General features: G+C 36.7%; 1 protein-coding gene across 1 annotated transcript; it reads left to right on the plus strand.

Moving 5' to 3' along the window:
• The first annotated feature begins 1,971 nt into the window (after window positions 1-1,971).
• On the plus strand, window positions 1,972-21,009 carry LOC117106727 (dihydroxyacetone phosphate acyltransferase-like). The gene is made up of 17 exons (XM_033248140.1): window positions 1,972-2,041; window positions 2,943-3,094; window positions 4,366-4,495; window positions 5,480-5,683; window positions 5,831-5,982; window positions 7,115-7,245; window positions 8,159-8,379; window positions 8,874-9,149; window positions 9,758-10,039; window positions 10,795-10,874; window positions 11,223-11,363; window positions 12,699-12,804; window positions 14,319-14,476; window positions 15,423-15,528; window positions 16,816-16,912; window positions 18,052-18,110; window positions 19,439-21,009. The coding sequence occupies exons 1-17, from the start codon at window positions 1,972-1,974 to the stop codon at window positions 19,519-19,521; spliced, it is 2,448 nt and encodes an 815-aa protein (XP_033104031.1). The 3' UTR covers window positions 19,522-21,009.
• The last annotated feature ends 12 nt before the right edge of the window (window positions 21,010-21,021 follow it).

The raw sequence follows: 21,021 nt of genomic DNA on the forward strand, positions 1-21,021 counted from the left end.
TGACTTACATGGCCAGATGAATGAAAATACCAAATTGTAACCAGCCTTCACCATGCCCTCACGATGTCACCGGGGGCGCAACTGCCAAAAAACTATTTTTGGCAGCGAGGACGCTACCAATAAACAATCAACAAACTACCAGGCTTCTGGATTGATTTACAAGGTACTACATGGCTCAACTATTTTTTACTTAGGGGTTAATTGGTAAAAATCGCACACAAATCATACGACGTCACTGACAACGCCGGGGACGGCAACTCGATTTTAGGATTAATTTTCCGAATAAAGTTATACTAAATAACTTCTAATGACAACCTATTGTCTTCAGTTGTCTTTGTTGGTCATTCAACTGTCGTTTTATCTATTTTTTCGGTGATATTTTCGTCGGAAAGTATCAAGGTGATAAACAAGTTTCATTAGACTAAATTCTTGCTTATGTCACTGCGGTGGGGTTCCAGGCAGCCACGGATATTTGACGAATTATGGCGAATTTTTATTACTTATTTGATAGGCATCGAGCTACTATAATATGACTTCATGTAGGCTATGTTTTCTAATGTCGAAATCAGCTTCAAAAACCAAAACATTTTGAATAAAATAAGAAACAAAGAGTTTGCAATGCAACCATCTAATTTCCTTACAAATCCTCTTTTTTTTTAAAGTGGAATTCTACATTATGGAAATTTTGCACGAAATCTGTCAACCACGATGTCAAGGTCGAGGCTGATTCCCCTATCGCGATGTATTTCAAGCATCATGAGGCTATCCAAACGAGCATTTGTCCTAACAGAACGCAAAATGTTTTAAATTAGTGTCATTGAACGAATTATATATAAACCATGCTTCCTACGATGTCATTATTTAGGTATAATGGCACTCGATTTCAACGGTTATTTAGGCCTATATATAATTGGAAGTAAAAACCATTATTTAGATATAATGACCTTGACACGTAACACGTGTGCATTACATATACTGTAATGAGTTTGAAATCCAAGCATTATGGTTTTGCGACAGCTATTATTTATTTATAAAGAAATGTAAAAGCAGTTATTTATAAATAATGACTTTGAAGTCAATTCGTTATTTATATATAATGAAATCAGTGAACTTATTATATATAAATAATTGTAAGTTACTTTTCATTATTTATATATAATGATTTGTTACCTTTTCATTATTTATATATAGTGGAATCAGTGAACTTATTATATATAAATAATTGTAAGTTATTTTTCATTATTTATATATAATGATGTGTTTCCCCTTCCTTTATATATAATGAAACCAGTAACCTTATTATATATAAATAATGTTTGGTTAGCCTTTCATTATTTATATATAATGTAATCAGTAAACTAATTATATATAAATAATGAAACGTTAACGCAATTATTTGACGTAAATGCACTATATATAAATAATGGGTGATCTAGTCAATTATATGTTAAATAATGAATTATTATAAATAATTGTGTTAAATAATAAATTTACACTTGGCGCCTCATACATTTGTACCACGGCCTAGGCTACTCGAAATGAAATAGTAGACTCCAAACAGACGTAGCGCGGTTATGGAGATCGAACATGACCGCAGCCTGTTTTGGCATACAATACCTGCTGAGCCCTGCAGGTAGCTAGCGTAACGTAACCCCTAGATTGAAGATTCGACATAAAAAGGAGCTGCAAGCAACTCAGATCATCATCAGGCCACAGCAGTCCACGAGACGCCCTAGCCTCTGTCTGCTGAACTAAACCTGGCCAGAGGCCTAAACTTGTACCAGGTAGAATGCAGAGTTTTGCATTAATAATGAAAATAGCAAACATTGCATTGATATAATCTATTATTTACCTGTCAATTAACGCATATTTAGCCCTGCCTAGGGCCTAGGCTAGGCCTAGCTCTTCTAGGGCCTAGGTAGTGTAGTGACGACCCCCGTACGTTCGTATCCCCGATCTACGCAGGAGGACATGACCTCAAGGTCAGCTCATCTGCATAACCCACAGCCGGGTGTGCTGCACAGCCGACCAGGGGTACCTGGTGAGATATAGTCACTCGTACACTAGACCTTATGCTGAGAGCATCGTTTACCTTACTACAGGATTCGTTTAGGTGTATCTGGTGTCCGGGTCTGCTATACAAGGTATATACCGAGCTATATACGGTGTGTACTATATTGTGTTTATATATTGGAGTATTAATTGTCGCCCTAGGAATACATCCTATTGGATAAAGGTAAGCTCCACTCGGTACCTTTTATATCACAGTATATATAGGCGATAATTACTACATTGGCGCTGCGAGCAAAAGGCTTGTCGTCGGTGTAGTTTAATTAGTTATATTATTAAATACTACATTGGCGCTGCGAGCAAAAGGCTTGTAGACATTGCTTGTTTTTTTAGTGCCTATGTAGGATAAATACTACATTGGCGCTGCGAGCAAAAGGCTTGTAGACATTGCTTGTTTTTTTAGTGCCTATGTAGGATAAATACTACATTGGCGCTGCGAGCAAAAGGCTCGTAGGCATTGCTTGTCATTATTAGTGCAAAAGTACTATAATAGTTTTTTGAGAGCTAGTAATAGGCATAAGTATTGTGTTTTCGCACGTACTTTGTATTGCGTTACTAGCGGCTCTGATTTTTGATTAGTTAGTTTTTTTTCTGTGGGGAGAAGTGTTCGGGGCCGGCAATTAGATTGCGGACCGGCGAGTACCCTCACAGCTAATAGAGACTAGGTTTTTAGCGTAGTTTTTAAATAGGGACATTAAGTCCTTCTCTGAGAAGACTTGGTTCTACCAACCAAACCATGGGCGAGGAGCGGCTGAAACCAACGCCGATGTTAAGGCTGTAGTTAGCGGCGCCTCTGCCTTACTGCTTAGCCACTCGACTCGCCTGACATAACCCCTGTCTCTTATACACATCTAGATGGGTATAAGAGACAGGGGAAGAGCTGGCGAAAGAAGCAGAAAGCATTTTGCAGGAGATGGCACATAACTTCAAGATGTCCAATATCCGTGTGCTAGGGTTTTTGTTTCCTAAGTTTTACAGAAATTTATATCAACACATTTATGTAAACAGAGCTGGTATTGAGAAGGTAAAAACTGTTTAAATATATTTTAAATGTGACTTGTTATAGTTCTATAAAAAAGTGTATTATACAGTAAATTTACATTTTAAAAATGTACTGTACAATACTGGTTATACTTTTTTCTGCCTTGTGCTGGTTATGACGTTAAACAATAGAGGGATTTGGCGATGGGCGTTACATGAGCTAACTTGGGTGTTGGATGTAAACAATGAACTGGCACAGCAGAGATTGCTATGGTGGCTGTAAAGATCATAATTTCTGTATTTGTTCTTTTGTACGTAATGCTACTCTAAGTCAATTGATGATGTCCGGAAATTCACCACAAAAATTTTGTGTGGCTTTTCGTCCAAGGGAATTTGAGATTTTTCGACAAATTTTGGGCCTAGGCCCCTGCTTTTTACGGCCTGTTTAGGTATGCACAAGTGTTTTCTACCTGCAGACTACGCTGCAATTTCTAGGCTAGCTAAGTTTTATGAAGGATCACAAATATTTCAAAGCATATGCAAGAACGCTGGAATAAGTAAACACTATTTTGAACAATCGTATTGCTTTTCCTTGCCAATTATTTCTTGCGTTAACAGTGGGTGGTTGTTTTCTAAACCATAACATTACATTTTACTGATTGCACTGTAATTTTTTCTATGGTACAACTACCGTAGGTCATATGACCGCCTGTAAACAAACATCCCTCTATTGGGGCGCTGGCATCGTGACTTGCAACCCCATTTCGTGTTTTTTTCCAGCTGCTGGTGGGAGATTGGCTGTAGTAGCAAGAAAAATTATAGGGATGATCGCTTTCGTAACGACGTCACTCTAAAACGGATTCACTCATCTGTGACTGTTCTTGCACAACGTGCAAATTGATTACTAGAATTCAGACGATAACTCAATGTTCTTCTTAGATGACTTCTTAGTGACATCACTACATTCTAGGTCCTACCATTGTCATGCCAATCAAAAACTCACTATTTAGCTAAACAAAAGCTGGATGAGCTCCTCAATCAGCCAGACTTATTTTAGGGAAGATGATTAGTTTTTAGGGTTAAACATAGAGAATGAAAATTAAGCTTGTTAAAGTATTAATATAGGTTTTTGGTTTGTTTTATTGAAATAATTTTCTTATGTCCCAACAAGTATGCACTTTTTAAGTATGATAACATTATTTTTGTGACAAATTGGTTGTTGTCAATGAGCAATCATATTTGCACTGTTAAAAATTTCTCCAATGAAAACAGGCAATAGAAATATCAAGTGTTCTTTTTATTATTTTTTTTCAGTTACGGAAAACTATGAAAGAAACTCCTGTGGTATTGCTACCATCGCATAGAAGCTATAATGATTTCTTATTAATGTCGTATATCCTTTATCACTATAACCTTCCATTACCAAGAATAGCAGCTGGTGCAGGTGAGAGCATTCATAAGTGTAAACCCACACAAATACCCACACTGACACCCACCAAAATCCTGGCATATAATTGAGATTCAAGGTTTTTTTTTTACTTCGATTAAGCTATCTTAGAAACTAAAAGAATGAAAAAAGTCCTAAAGCAAATAAACAAGAAATACATGGCATTATCATACATAACACCTATAAAATAAATAATAAACCTACAGAGTGCAATATCATATCAGAGTTGCTTCGAGCAGCACGTTCGCCATTGCTGTAGTGGCAGAAAAAGTCATCTTGGATATTAACAACTAAAATATAAATTGTAGGTCCAGTGTACATAAAAGGGCTGGGGAACACTTTAAGAAAGCCAGTACTGTACATCATTAGAGACTAGTAGGTTATACCATGGTGTGCTGGTCCAAACAGCCTTTTTGCTGGACAAACGAGAATATAGCTTCTGTTGACCAGGTAGACACAAAGGTAAAGGTAAATTACCTATAACTTGCAGCATCACTTTGCTGAATTGCGTAGGGACGTGTTCTGTGACTACCTAGCAGCCATAAAGAGGCCCTTATAGTAGCTACTGTACATGTTCATATCATTCCACAACGGCAGGGGCTGAAATGAACCATAACATCGGGGTAACCCCCTACTCTTCCGAAAGATGCAATGGGTTCTTTAAAATGCACACGAGCCAGACGTATACACTAGGCGGCGGCGCCTCCATCTTAAGTCCTTCTCTGAGAAGACTTGGTTCTACCAACCAAACCATGGGCGAGGAGCGGCTGAAACCAACGCCGATGTTAAGGCTGTAGTTAGCGGCGCCTCTGCCTTACTGCTTAGCCACTCGACTCGCCTGACATAACCCTTGGGGTCAAGAATGTTATTAGACAATGCGCTTACTTAATACTGTACACCAACATATGGTTCTTAAAGCTTATTCTATTTATCATTCGTATTATATAATTGTATTGCTTTCATTTATAATTTTCTCTCTAGATTTCATGGCAATGAAATTTGTGAATCAAATTCTACGCTGGGCTGGTGCTTTCTACATCCGTCGTAGTTTCGGTTCGGACAAGCTGTACTGGGCTGTGTTCACAGAGTACGTGCAGAAGTTGATAGTGAACGGTGAAGCACCAGTGGAATTCTTCTTGGAGGGAACAAGGAGTCGTACAGGGAAGTCCCTTCCGCCAAAGTTAGGTGAGAGTTACCTTAGTGTTTTTGAATATTATGATGATGATATAAAAACAACCAGAGTACAGGTATTATATTTTTATAATTTTTAGAATTTATCGCCATAGTTACACTTTCAATAGATAATGAATATTTATATATTTTTTGCTGAAGGCTTGTTATCTGTTGTGTTGGAGCCGTTCCTAAAGTGCAAGGTAGCTGACGTTAGCCTCATTCCCATTGGAGTAAGCTATGAGAGGACCCTTGAGGAGTTCCTGTATGCCAGGGAGATGTTGGGAATACCGAAACCAAAGGAATCCACATCGGTGAGACAAGTCCTCTCATTCCCACATATATTTTGTTTGGTTTTTTTTATTCACAATTAACACTACAGCTACAGCAAGTATTGGCTGTAGACTTGCATAGCGCATATTACTATGTCTCTCAACAAATGTCCAATAGAAGTTGAATAAAAGAAACAAATAAGATGGAGAAGAGACAAAACGACAATTAGATGGATGAGTTTTAAGTCTGGCCTTAAGTAAAGAAATGGAAGGGGATTCTCATATATTGATGAAAGAAAGTTACTCAATGAGAGCTAGTCGATACTTTATAAACTCAGTCTATTTTTAGCTTTATTAGTAAATCTGAACAGAAAACAGGATATGTGAATGGAATTTTGAATGTGAGAACAGTTTGGTCATCAATTATTAGATACATACATGGTATTCCTTTATTTTTGCCAGACAATTTAATAATTTTTGCAACTGTAAATTGGCAAAGAACTATTTCAAAAGATGTGTCTCAAAATTTCAATGAAATTTTGACATATTTAAACTATTTTATAATGGAAAGTAGAATGTTTAAATTGAATGAAGGGTTTTACTCAGATTTAATCGCTATATATTACCTAATGGCCGGGTGGTTAAAGCAGAGGCGCTGCAACCTACAGTCATAAACATCGGCGCTGGTTCGAACAGCACACTCGCCTATGGTTCTGGTGGTGGAACAAGTCTTCTCGGATAAGGACTATAAATCGTAGGCTCATGTGCACTATAAAGAACTCAGTACATCTTTGGAGATGAGTAGGGGGTTACCCCAGTGTGCTGGTACATACAGCCTCTGCTGTGGACAGATGATGGTAGCTGGTACTGGTTTAACGGGTAGCTCAGACACGAAGGGACCCTTAGGGGAGAAGAAAGTTAATGTACGAACTAGTCCATGCTTCTACAAGTACGATGACCCTCACATCACAGAGGCCTGTACTTATCGGAAGATAGATAGATAGATAGATAGATAGATAGATAGATAGATAGATAGATAGATAGATAGATAGATAGATATATGTAGGTACTGTAGATAGATAGATAATAACATACATATGAAAAATTATAACTCTTAATAATAATTATATATTAATTAAATTCTTGACAGTGCATCAGTATTTTTTTTGTTTAGGGCCTGATTAAAGCTCGCAGCATTTTTGAAGATGACTACGGAAGCATCTACATTAACTTTGGAGATCCAATCTCAATTCGAACTCTTTGCGAAGGACATGTGGAGAGGGCTGCTTATAGTTTGTCACCAAGGTAAAATGTATTAGAAATATCGTTCATAACTCATTATCTTTCAGAAGACACGTTTAAGCCATTTCTCCTGTGTTCTAAGTGGCCCATATGCACATTAAAAACTATAGTATTTCTTGTGGAAACCACTAGTGGATTTTCAGCCTAATTCACCAGCAGGCGTGGTGCTACACTGCAGCTATCTTGTAGATCCTTAGGGACCCAACACTAATTTCCTAAGTTTCTCTACAAGCCATTATGTTTTTTTTGCTATTAATCTATCCATATACATCAGTACAGTATCTACAAATATCTAAGCTATCCATCCATCCATCTTAGATAAACGTGAAGAATAACCTCACAGGTTCACTTGGCTGAATTTACAGGCATAAATTCACCCAACAAGGGTCGGACCATCCAATTGCTGCTTGTAGGTGCTCCTTTTTTTCTTGTTAACAATAATAGATAGAGGACAGTTGAGCTAATTCACTGGGCTTAGCCCTACTCTTCCCAAAGGATGTTCTTGTTTTTTTAAAGTACATGTGAAGTGTCTGGTCCTACTTAAATGCTCGACCATTCAACTCGCTCAAGCCTACAGCAGCGATTGTTTCTATGGCAGATTGAGGACCAACTTCATATTTGAAAGGCTTCAGCTTGAGGTGGATGTGGACTGCTCATTCTAACTACTTCTCCCAATTGTATACACTGGGCCTATGGACTTGTTTTACATCCAGAACTATAGGCGAGGGTGACCTTCAAGACAGTGCCGATATTACGGCTGTAACTTTTGGCGCCCCTGCCTTAACCACTCGGCCATTCGACTCGCCTAACCAAGTCCAACAATGCTTAACTTTGGTGGTCTGACAAACCAGGGTTTTCAATGTGGTACAGCAGTATCAATCTATAGTATTGTGTACAAATTATTATCCATTTGCAGGTTCTTATTTTCACTGACCAAGCCAGACCAGCAGTTCATCTTTGAACTGGCTTACACTGTACTACTAGAACAGCAGAAGAGTTTGGTTGTGTCGCCATGGGTACTCATTGCTAGCCTTCTCATCCAGTCACCAAGAGGTATTCATCTGGATTATTTGTGCAAGAGGGTGGAATGGCTGAAAGATATTGTTATAAACTTTGGGGGAAATATTAAATGGCCAGGTAAATATACTCTTTGTTTTTAATTTTATCAATTGCACATTTATTAAATGATTGCGGTACACTACATAGATAGTTCTGAAAAGTTGTATTTTGTTGAGAATGTCTTTTTTCGATTGAGTTGCTTCAATCGTCATCAGGAGAATAATATCTGCAGAAAGGTCAAACAGGGAAATACTGATTGGAAGGTGCAGCCTGCTGCTGATTGGTGGAATATTTATTAATTGTGTCTTTATTTGAAAAAAATATTAACAAAACCTAAACTTCTTTAATAATATAGGTCAGATATAATACTTTTATGTATAAAAAATCTTTAGATGGTTAGTTTTCAACTAATTGGAATACTACTACTTACTACATTTTGATTGGTTACTTACAGTAGTCAGTCATGGTCTGCTTTCTGTAAAATAATTTATAGAACCTAATCTTCCATAAAATCTCTTGGTCAGATATATCAATTTTATAATTTGAATACTACATTTTGATTGGTTATTTAGTCAGTGATAGTCTGCTGTCAGTGGTGAAGTCTAGTCTTGCAGTACACCACACTGCTGCATCGCTTATGAAGGACAACAGAGTGTACGTCAACAGCGCTTCAACATGGATTGCTCCTGGTGAAGCTCCACCTACTGTTGCCATGACAAAAGAGGAGGTCATGACCATAGCAACGACCCACATCCTCTTGAGTAGCTACAGGAACCAGTTAACCCCAATGATGAAGCAGGCGGCTATGATAGCATTGACATTTTCCAACCTTAAATCTCTCAGTAAAGGTGAGGAATAAATTGCCCAGTAATATTCATCTGAGCATTTGTATGAGTATGAAATTATCCCTCTTTGGGTTGAGTTTTGGATGCTTAATTATAATAAATATAAATATTAACAAAACCTAAACTTCTTTAATAATATAGGTCAGATATAATACTTTTATGTATAATAAATCTTTAGATGGTTTGTTTTGAACTAATTGGAATACTACTACTTACTACATTTTGATTGGTTACTTACAGTAGTCAGTCATGGTCTGCTTTCTGTAAAATAATTTATAGAACCTCAGGGGCGGATCCAGAAATGTCCAAAAGGGGGGGCCGGAAGGGGGCCCGAAAGTTGGGCCGATTGAGACAACACTGTCGTAGGGGGTCCGGGGGCATGCCCCGCGAAATTTTTGTGTTCTAGACGCCCGAACATAACATTTGAGGCATTCTTGGCCATCATTTTTTCCTTTTTCTCTCTTTTTTTTTCTTTTTTTTTCTTTTTTTACCTCCCAAAAGGGGGGGCCGGGCCGGCCCCCCCCTAAATCCGCCCCTGAACCTAATCTTCCATAAAATCTCTTGGTCAGATATATCAATTTTATAATTTGAATACTACATTTTGATTGGTTATTTAGTCAGTGATAGTCTGCTGTCAGTGGTGAAGTCTAGTCTTGCAGTACACCACACTGCTGCATCGCTTATGAAGGACAACAGAGTGTACGTCAACAGTGCTTCGACATGGATTGCTCCTGGTGAAGCTCCACCTACTGTTGCCATGACAAAAGAGGAGGTCATGACCATAGCAACGACCCACATCCTCTTGAGTAGCTACAGGAACCAGTTAACCCCAATGATGAAGCAGGCGGCTATGATAGCATTGACATTTTCCAACCTTAAATCTCTCAGTAAAGGTGAGGAATAAATTGCCCAGTAATATTCATCTGAGCATTTGTATGAGTATGAAATTATCCCTCTTTGGGTTGAGTTTTGGATGCAATACCTCTTGTTATTGTATTCTTTTGACTGCTACTTCCACTTCTTCCCTTTATGCATGTCCATGATCAGTGGTAGATCCAAGAATTGGAAATAGAGGAGGCCTAGGGAGGGGCTTTTACAGACAAAGGGTCTAAACCACCTCAGCCCCACCACAGTTAGGCTGAGGCATGAAATTTTATAGTTATGTCATCTCCAGATGGCTGGAAATTGTTATTTATTTTTTTTTTAATTAGGGAGTTTCTGGTCAGTCTCTTGAATCTGCTCCTGATAATGTTATGTAATTGATTCAGTTGGCCATACATCTTCTGCATCCGCTAAAGTTTCAGACTTGGCTCTGGGGTTTCTGTAACTCCATGTACATCAGGTTTTCATGCACTTGCCTTTCTTCTGTGACAGTTCTGTGTGGGAACTCCTAAAAAGTAGTTCGGAATGATTGCAAAAGAGATAGCAATCTTTTCCCTGGACAATGAAAAAGCATAGCTTTAATGGAGGGAGCCACAGAAGTTATACATCATTTGTACAGCTGTTCTAAAGTTATTTCCGATTGTTGAATCATTGCTCTTATTTGGTCAGCGACGTGTGTTATCATTACCTCTGGTAGAGTCTGGAATTCTTCAACCACAGATTATAAAATTTGAAAAAAAACCCCAATGATTTTCTTGTTTTACAGGTGTTATGTTCAATAGGTATCGTTTCTTAGTGAGTCTGATGTCAAAAGAGTTTATATTTCATCCTAGGACTACAACTCAGGTAAGTTTTACAAACACATTGGCCAATCGGAAGGATGTTTTAAATTAATTTAAAGAAATAATTAATGTAAATAAACATGATAACCAGAGACCCATGTAAATAAACATGATAACTAGAGAGACATGTAAACAAACATGATAACCAGAGATCCACCTACTGTTGCAAACATAACCTGAGATCCATGTGAACAAACATGATAACCAGAGACCCATGTAAACAAACGTAGTAGCCAGAGACCCATGTGAATGGGCATGATAGTAACCACCCACTATTATCTGCATGGATTTGTACAGAAGAATCGGAGTTGTATGACTAATGCCAATAATTTCTATTTCTACGTTCCTTCAGGATTTTGAAGCAATCCTCAGGAAGTTGGATGCATCATACTTTGTGTTGATATCTGGTGAGACCATCTCTGTGACAACACATGGTGTGACCCTGGTGCAGTTCCTACAGAAGATGTTCCACCCATTTTTACTTGGTAGCTGGGTGAGCACTTCTCGTGTTTCTGACTTACATTTTTTTCATACACCTTTGAGTACTTAGTTTAACTGTATCAAGAATTGGAATGTGGTGGTCATACGTGAATGAATACAGAACACCGAAATGTATTAGACCATATGTTGATGTTAAACGAAAAAATTAGAAAAATTCAATTATATATCTGAATTGCTTACCTTGTATATTTAGCTTAATATTAAAAATTATAAAGTGTTTTCCTTAGACGCTTGATTTTTATAGTAAAAAGTGTATAAATTCGGTGAAAACTGAATTTGTTTTTATCTGAGTCTCTTTGGAAATTGATAAGGTATATGACCCTAATATTTGTACAATGTATAATTGGTTTTTTTTTAAAGTTTTTCCCTATTATACCACAACATATTTTTAGGTTACATAAAACACTGAAAATTGTAGCATTTTAAAAACAAGTGCATTTGACAGGACAGCTTTCTTCCTCTATAAATGATAAAGAAATTGTGGTTAAACGAATATGAGTAACGATGCACATTGGCGGATCCAGAATTTTTCAAACAGGGGTGGGGGGAAGCACACAACATTTTCAGAATAGATTTCCATTTAATTTTTTAGTTTAGTGGCAAAATGGTGGGGTCCCCCTTACTGGGTGTGCATCTGATGCAATATTAGGAGCAGAGATGAATAGCTTGTAGTAAGGATCCTTGCCTTCCAATCCCAGGGTCCTGGGTTCAATTCCTGTCGGTGTTGCAGGATATTTTGTCACATGGTTGGTTGGTTATGGTTGGAGACTTTTTTATAGCGCATAATACATGGTCTCTATGTGCTCGGGACTAGATGTTGCACTTTACAATTACTTTCTCCTCCCCTAAGGGTCACTTCATGTCTTCAGCAGCCAGTAAACCGGCGCACTTTCATCTGTCCACGACAGGGGCCGAATGAACCAGTACACTGTGGTAACCCCCTACTCATCTCGAAAGATGTACTGAGTTCTTTAAAGTGCACATGAGCGTTTGTGTACACTGAGCCTACGGTTTATAGTCCTTATCCGAGAAGACTTGTTCCACCACCAGAACTATAGGAGCGAGCCGGCCGCGAACCTGTGCCGATATTGTTGGCTATGATCACGGTGCCCCTGCTTTAACCGCTCGGCCATTTGGCTTGCTCAAAACAACCCCATTCCCTAAGCCTCATATCGAGATCTAACTTGTGTAAAGCATTTTGTCTGTACTGTATCTTCATCTTGTAAAAGGGATTGTCACCTACAGGTATGACAGTGATATATATATTGCTATTAACAATCCTTGGTGCATAATGTATTGTTGATCAAATGAATTCATTTCTTCACAGTTTGTCTGTCAGTATTTACTAAGCTTGAATCAAGAGGATGACATCACCATTGGCAATGCATTAACTCGAGAGATCCAGGATGTAGTAGCAAGCAGGATAGCAGAAGGTACAGTATATGCAGTTGATGCAACAAAGAGGCCTGGAGCCCCTGGCTAAGGCTTATTTCCCTACTACCATGTGGGCTGAGTTTGTGCAGAGCCCAGTGGGACATGGGGCCTAACTCGCTTTTGTGGTTTTGACATTTAAAGAAGCATTTTGATGGTCTTCTAAAAGGCTCCACTTGGCTGATTATGGGCAATTTTTTTTAAGCCATCCCGGTGCCACTCATGGTTTTGGGGCCCCTGACTTTATTTAGCAAGTGCTCATAATTGTTAAGCCACTGGTATTTGTTAGAAAGCAAAAATACTTTAATTTAAATGTCAGTATAAACCTGGTTTCTTTAAAATAGCTACACAGTTACTTTGTTTCTATTATCCCTACACTGTGAATCGTCCAGCGAGAAATGAAAAGTTAACCAAGTTTAACCTCCCGATCTGTATAAATTGTAACTACTGGCCAGTCATCTGCCAAAGTGAGTTACGTGCAATAAAAACACATTAATATAAAACATTATATTTTACGATTTAGTATGCATTGCACATCAATTTTTAATCTATTTACAATAAAAAGCTATATTATAAAATTAATTAAAAACAATCATAATGCTCTATTTCCCTGCCATTAGCATGATATAGTCTACTTCTAGTATGAATTTGTTGCATAGCAAATATGTGGGTAGGCCTGGCCTAGGCCAAAGCCTTATCATAGGCTAGCGCATGTGAAAAAAAATAAACTTCCTAATCCATGAAAATTGTTTATTGAATGCTTCATTTACATTTTGAAGGCTAATTTCAGTGGTCTTAGTACAGAATACACTGCTTCTTAAAGTATGCTAATTTTACTCAGTGTTACATAGCCCTGCCTAGGCCTACTAAAAGGCACACCTATGTTAAGCCTTGTCCAATTCTAGACAGGCTAGGCCTAGTAGATTTGGTTCATAGGACTGGCCTGTTTAAGTTAAGATAAGCCTAGTCTCTGTCTCTTATACACATCTAGATGTGTATAAGAGACAGGTTATATATTGTGACAGACCAAGGCCTAAATGTCTGCAATGTTTCAAAATAAGCCCTTATAAGACGGATTTCTAGCTAGAAGTATACTCCTGCGCAGGCCTTATTTTACAGTCTGGTGTGGGTCCTGACTCTTTCTTAATAAAATGTCGACGTTGATATTGTTTCAACGGTTTTATACGAATCCGAGTTGTTGATTGATTGAGCTGTTTGACCACCATTCGGGAGGATGTTAACTCGGGAGAATTTTAAATTCAACATGATAACCAGAGACCCATGTAAATAAGCATGATAACCAGAGATCCACCTACTGTTGCAAACATGATAACCTGAGACCCATGTAAACAAACATGATAACCAGAAATCCATGTGAACAAACATGAAAACCAGAGACCCATGTAAACTAATGTAGTAGCCAGAGACCCATGTGAATGGGCATGATAGTAACCACCCACTATTATCTGCATTGATTTGTACAGAAGAATCGGAGTTGTATGACTAATGCCAATAATTTCTACGTTCCTTCAGGATTTTGAAGCAATCCTCAGGAAGTTGGATGCATCATACTTTGTGTTGATATCTGGTGAGACCATCTCTGTGACAACACATGGTGTGACCCTGGTGCAGTTCCTACAGAAGATGTTCCACCCATTTTTACTTGGTAGCTGGGTGAGCACTTCTTCTCGTGTTTCTGACTTACATTTTTTTCATCCACCTTTGAGTACTTAGTTTAACTGTATCAAGAATTGGAATGTGGTGGTCATACGTGAATGAATACAGAACACAGAAATGTATTAGACCATATGTTGATGTTAAACGAAAAAATTAGAAAAATTAAATTATATATCTGAATTGCTTACCTTGTATATTTAGCTTAATATTAAAAATTATAAAGTGTTTTCCTTAGATGCTTGATTTTATAGTAAAAAGTGTATAAATTGAATTTGTTTTTATCCGAGTCTCTTTGGAAATTGATAAGGTATATGACCCTAATATTTGTACAATGTATAATTGGTTTTTTTAAAGTTTTTCCCTATTATACCACAGCATATTTTTAGGTTACATAAAACACTGAAAACTGTAGCATTTTAAAAACAAGTGTATTTGACAGGACAGCTTTCTTCCTCTATAAATGATAAGGAACTTGTGGTTAAATTAATATGAGTAACGATGCACATTAGCGGATCCAGAATTTTTCAAACAGGGGTGGGGTGGGGGGAAGCACACAACATTTTCAGAATAGATAAGCAAATAGCGCTAATTTCCATTTAATTTTTTAGTTTAGTGGCAAAATGGTGGGTCCGCCTTACTGGATGTGCATCTGATGCAATGTTAGAAGAGGAGGTGAATAGCTTGGTAGTAAGGATCCTTGCCTTCCAATCCCAGGGTCCTGGGTTCAATTCCTGTTGGTGTTGCAGGATATTTTGTCACACCCAAAACAACCCCATTCCCCAAGCCTCATATCGAGATCTAACTTGTGTAAAGCATTTTGTCTGTACTGTATCTTCATCTTGTAAAAGGGATTGTCACTTACAGGTATGACAGTGATATATTTTGCTATTAACAATCCTTGGCGCATATGTATTGTTGATCAAATGAATTCGTTTCTTTACAGTTTGTCTGTCAGTATTTACTAAGCTTGAATCCAGAGGATGACATCACCATTGGCAATGCATTAACTCGAAAGATCCAGGATGTAGTAGCAAGCAGGATAGCAGAAGGTATATGCAGTTGATGCAACAAAGAGGCCTGGAGCCCCTGGCTAAGGCTTACTACCCTACTACCATGTGTGCCGAGTTTGTGTAGAGCCCAGTGGGACATAGGGCCTAACCCACTTTTGTGTTTTTGACATTTTAAAGAAGCATTTTGATGCTGTTTTTTTTACTCTTTTTTAACCTTTTAAAGGGCTACACTTGGCTGATTATTGGCAATTTTTTTAAAGCCATCCTGGTGCCACTCATGGTTTTGGGGCCCCTGACTTTATTCAGCAAGTGCTCATAATTGTTAAGTCACTGGTATTTGTTAGAAAGAAAAAATACTTTAATTTAAATGTCAGTATAAACCTGGTTTCTTTAAAATAGCTACACAGTTACTTTGTAACAATTATAATGCTTTATTTCCCTGCCATTAGCATGATAGTCTACTTCTAGTATGAATTTGTTGCATAGCAAATATGTGGGTAGGCCTGGCCTAGGCCAAAGCCTTATCATAGGCTAGCGCATGTGAAAAAAATAAACTTCCTAATCCATGAAAATTGTTTATTGAATGCTTCATTTACATTTTGAAGGCTAACTTCTATTCTAATTTCAGTGGTCTTAGTACAGAATACACTGCTTCTTAAAGTATGCTAATTTTATTCAGTGTTACATAGGCCTAGGCCTACTACAAGGCACACCTAGGCCTATGTATTGTTAAGCCTGGTCCAATTCTAGGCTAGACAGGCTAGGCTAGGCCTAGTAGATTTGGTTCATAGGACTGGCCTGTTAAGATAAGATAAGCCTAGCCTAGTCCAGTTTACTATTATTTATTTATTTTTAATTAGTTTTATATTACCATAGATTATATCAAGGTAGAAATCATGTGTAGTTAAAAAGTAAACACATACCAGTAGTAGGAGGCTTGCATCTTCATCATAATGTTGTCTGTTGTGTAAAACAACTTTCAGCCAATCAGAGAAGACTATTATTCTTCTAGGTATGGAAGGCCTCTGTGGCCTAATTACTTATCAGTGTGTTTCTAGCTTTGGTATTTATTTGTAAAAACTAATGAGGAAATTGTTAATTGGTTTTTCTTGATTTTTTAATGTAAACTATTATGAGATTTATGATTTTTCTGTATTGGTCTGCCACCGTATTGGTGGCCACCTTGGATTTGAACCTAGTTTGAAATTGACTGAATTTGACTATTGGTGTACTAAGTATATTCCTTGACCATGCATTTATGACATTTGTTTTGCATTAAAAGCATGTTTTGTTTTAAAATTGTGACATAAATTTGCTGTTTTGTAGGTGACTTGGTTGAATATGACATCCTATCTCTAAATCTTCTTGACAATGCTGTCAAAACTTGCATACAACTTGGAGGACTGGTGAACTACAAATCAGGGTAGGTGGTGTTGAAAGAAATCAAATAAGTGTCAGTCATATACAGTTTGCAGCCTCCATTATTCCCTTTTGTGAGAATGTACCTTTCCGCTCAGCACTGCCACTTGGGATATTTTGGAAAGTTCCATTCTGGGTGTGTAACAAACAAATGTACACATAAGTTAAGTATTCTGGGGAAGAGAGTTTCCTATAGGCTAAGTTCTAAGTTCAACTCAGTAGTGTTTCTTTAATAATGAGGGTTCTGCTAAACCCCCAAATCTCCCTCTGGTTACGGGTTTGGGGGAGATGGAAATTTGCAGGTGCCCCGGAATTAGTCAATTAGTCGAGGAGCACAGCTTTAAAAACCTCTTCAAGTCGGAAAATGCCTATTCTCACACACACAGCAAAGCCGTGGTGAATTTGGACCCCTGTCAACGGACATTGCATTACTGATTTGAAGTTTGTAAACAAAAATAATAAACAATTCTAGAAATGTTGTTTGTCAAAAATCTGGAAAAAACCCCTTACAAATTTAATTATTCATTTAAAAGGAGTAAAAAGTTGTCAACTTTTCATGAAATACAAAATTTACAAAACATCTTTAAATTGATTACAGCATTAGCAAAACATAAGAATGGTAATAATAATGTATAAGCAATTAAAATATTAAATTATATTTCTCATGATTATTAGCACAAAACCGACACTGTTTCAAGAATATGACATCTATTGTGTAATAATAGGCAACCTGTATGTAATAATAATAATAATAATAATAATAATGGTGTAGTTTTATGTCGCCATATCCATCTAACATAAGATGCTCAGGGCGCTTGATATGTGGACTAGGAACTTGATCAGTGACTTTCTTCACCCTTAAGGGTCCCTTCGTGTCTGTGCTACCCAGTAACCCGGTACCAGCAACTCTCGTCATCCACCACATGTATGTGTACACTTTTTTTCTGTTTTGTGTCAAGACAAACACCACTTTTATTCATCAATTACATTTGGTGAATAACAGCCTACAGTACAATTATACTGCAGTACTATTGTTTTGATATTTCACTTTTTTAAACTTCTCGTTGACTCTCATATAAAAATACATAAAGGAAATGTATTTGTACGTAACTTAATTAAAATTTAAATCATTTTTTTTTACAGAGACAAGAAATCCCTAAAAACAAACCACGCTGTTCTCAATAAGGTAGCAAGTGAAATAGGTGAGAAGGTTTTTTTTGTTACAAAACTTAGAATGATTGTAAAGGATCTCCAGTCAAGTTAGTCAAATCTGTTTTGTTAAATGGTCTAATTTAAATTTTAACATAATAAAAGAAAGGCAACATCTAATGTAATGTAGTTGAATTCTCGAAGTGCTCGAGGTATGGACTAGCTCATACTGTAACCGGTAACAGTCACATTCGTCTTTCCACAACAGCGGCTGTATGAACCAGTACACCGATCACTCCCCCAACTCGTCTCGAAATATGGTCTCGGGGTCTTTAAAGTACACATGAGCCAAATTGTGTACACTGGGCCTATGGTTTATAGTTAAAAATATCATCTTTATTTAACCACGGAAAAACTCAATTCAACAGTAAATTTTCCAATGAAATATTACAAAGCTGTTCTTCCTCAAGTTGTGGACATAAAATATATCATAGGCGAACATGCCGTTAGAACCAGCGTCCTTGTCTTAAACGCTCGACGATTCAAGTCGTTGCCCACAGCTAATGATTTATTTTTATTTTTGGTCTGTTGGCACACTTGCTATCATGAATAAATGGAAATTTTAAAAATATTTTAATCACACCTGAATAAAAAACATTTTTCTCACAATTAATGAATGTAAAACATTCAATTAAAAAAAAAAATGTTAATAATTATATTTATTTGCTTCTTTCTCAAATCTAATTTTAATTAATGAAAAACAATTTAAACATTTTTATTTTAATTTTTCAAGTTTGATAAAACTACAATTGTAGAGTTCAACCTAGGCCATATATATTTTTATCGCTACTCCCTACAAGCCTCATAAATAGGATATAGAGCATAAAAAACCAGCTTTAAATTCACGTGGTAAAAATATGGTGTGAAAAAAAATAACAGAACTCCTTTGTTCTTCTAATTCGTCATCTGGTTGTTTCCGTCTCAACAATATCAGGCATCAAGTGACTTGCAGTGCGGCACAGAAAGGAAGTAAAGATAAAAAGAGAAAAGAGGTTAAAGGGGTTAAAATATTAACAAGAACATGATAATTGACACTAGGAATTGATTGCTCGCTAAGTAGGTTAAAACGATCATTAAAATGCGACTATGAAATGTCTGCGTCCTCAAGAGGGTTACAAGTGAGTGTGTTTGCGTGGAAAACCAGATGAATATTAACCAGGACAGATAGGTTCATGGATTCACAAGATTTTTGGCAACATTTCTGATGTAGATTACATCTGTTGCTTTGCTACTAATATTGTGCTAACCTAGAAAATACAAATCACTTTTTTTTTTCAAAAAAGATAACAATCTCATGTTTTTTTTTTCTTAATATTTACAGATGAAATGATCCCTGTTCCTTATCTGCTGCAGGAGAAACCGATCACAAATGGAAAGTTAGTTCAACCTGCTGCTAAGCTTTGAGAAATTTCACAAATCTTGAAAATGTTTGGATCAAGGTCACTGCCATTGTTGATTTTTCTCAAGCTTGTGAAACATGTTTTTTTTTTTTGTGACGTCTTAGACTGGCCTTCACCCTGCGGTGTGATGATGATGATGTTGATGTTGACCGAGATTTAAAGTTAAAATAGTAAATATTTAAATGTATACTTTAACAGGTTATGAGAAAACCATGTGGGAAATGTAGGTAGTCAGATCATTTAAGCATGAGCCCCCATTAATTCACTATTTTGGAAAATGTAAGTTCTATTGTTGGAAGACAGTGCACAGAATCTCGGCCACTGTCATAGTTAAGTACTGACCCAAATAGCATTGATGGTGCTAAATTGCAGTTTTGAAATTGCAATTCAAAGTTCAAGAAAGGCATTAAGGTTCAACATTGATCATTTTATAGTCCAAAAATACACATAGCGCCCTGGTAGTGATATTTGAAATAAGGGTCAGTGAGTTGGCAATGCGTTTTACATAGGTTTTAGGGCAGGCGTGTAAGACGACCTTCCTGTTTCATTGTCAGAAATCCTACTTTTTGCTGCTTTTATGATCTTTATATGCATCTAGCTGGCAAAATATGGAGCCAAATGTAAGGCTAATCTTCCATTTAGTGGTTCCATTTAGTGTTCATCAAAATCTTTTCTCCCCGCATTCAAAATTGCGTTTAGTAACTTCCCGTGTTACGGACAATCCGCACCTAAGACAAACATGATTTAAAAATTAAAAATTGTATGTGTTGTACGTAAGGCCACCCGCTGTTTTTCGATGATAATTTACTATTTTAGGTCCCGTTTTATATATGAGAATATATCGCCAGCCATCACATTCTTCTAGCATTTTGGTTGCTTATAAAGTGGTTTTTCATACATCATATACATCTCCTTCTTGGTTAACAATATATAACTATTAACTTTTTAAATGTTGGGTCAATTGAATTTGGGCAACACCATATTTTGCCTTTTAAATGCTATGTCTGAAAATTATAAGGAAACTTTAGATATAAGGGTTGATGAAAATCATGGTGGTTAAATTTTGACAAGTATATTTATTTATTTATAGCATAAATTTATTGTAATCAAGTTATTAATGTTTTATTGTTTGTATTCAGACAGAAAAGTTTTTGTAATTTGGATATTGAATTTTTTATTTCAAAATGAGGAATTATTTGCATGATTGCATTTTGTACATTTTGCTATTTCCATATAATTACAATTGATACTAACTTAACAGAGAGTAAAGAATTTTTGTGTATATTACTCTAAAAGTTATATAAATATTTAATTAATATCTTTCTTAATGTTATATTTATCTATCAAGCCTGTTATAGAATCAGCAGTATGCATTCTTGGAATGTTAGCAATAGTAATAATTATGTATTCATATAATGCCACAAATTTGAACCTGGAGGTGCTTTATAAATCAAAGGAAATAATAATAAACACATTTTTAAAGCAAACACAACTATGAACCTAA

This window comes from Anneissia japonica, unplaced genomic scaffold, assembly GCF_011630105.1.
Source record: "Anneissia japonica isolate Jap-2015-1 unplaced genomic scaffold, ASM1163010v1 scaffold287705_len1045735_cov187, whole genome shotgun sequence".
Lineage (NCBI taxonomy): Eukaryota > Metazoa > Echinodermata > Crinoidea > Comatulida > Comatulidae > Anneissia > Anneissia japonica.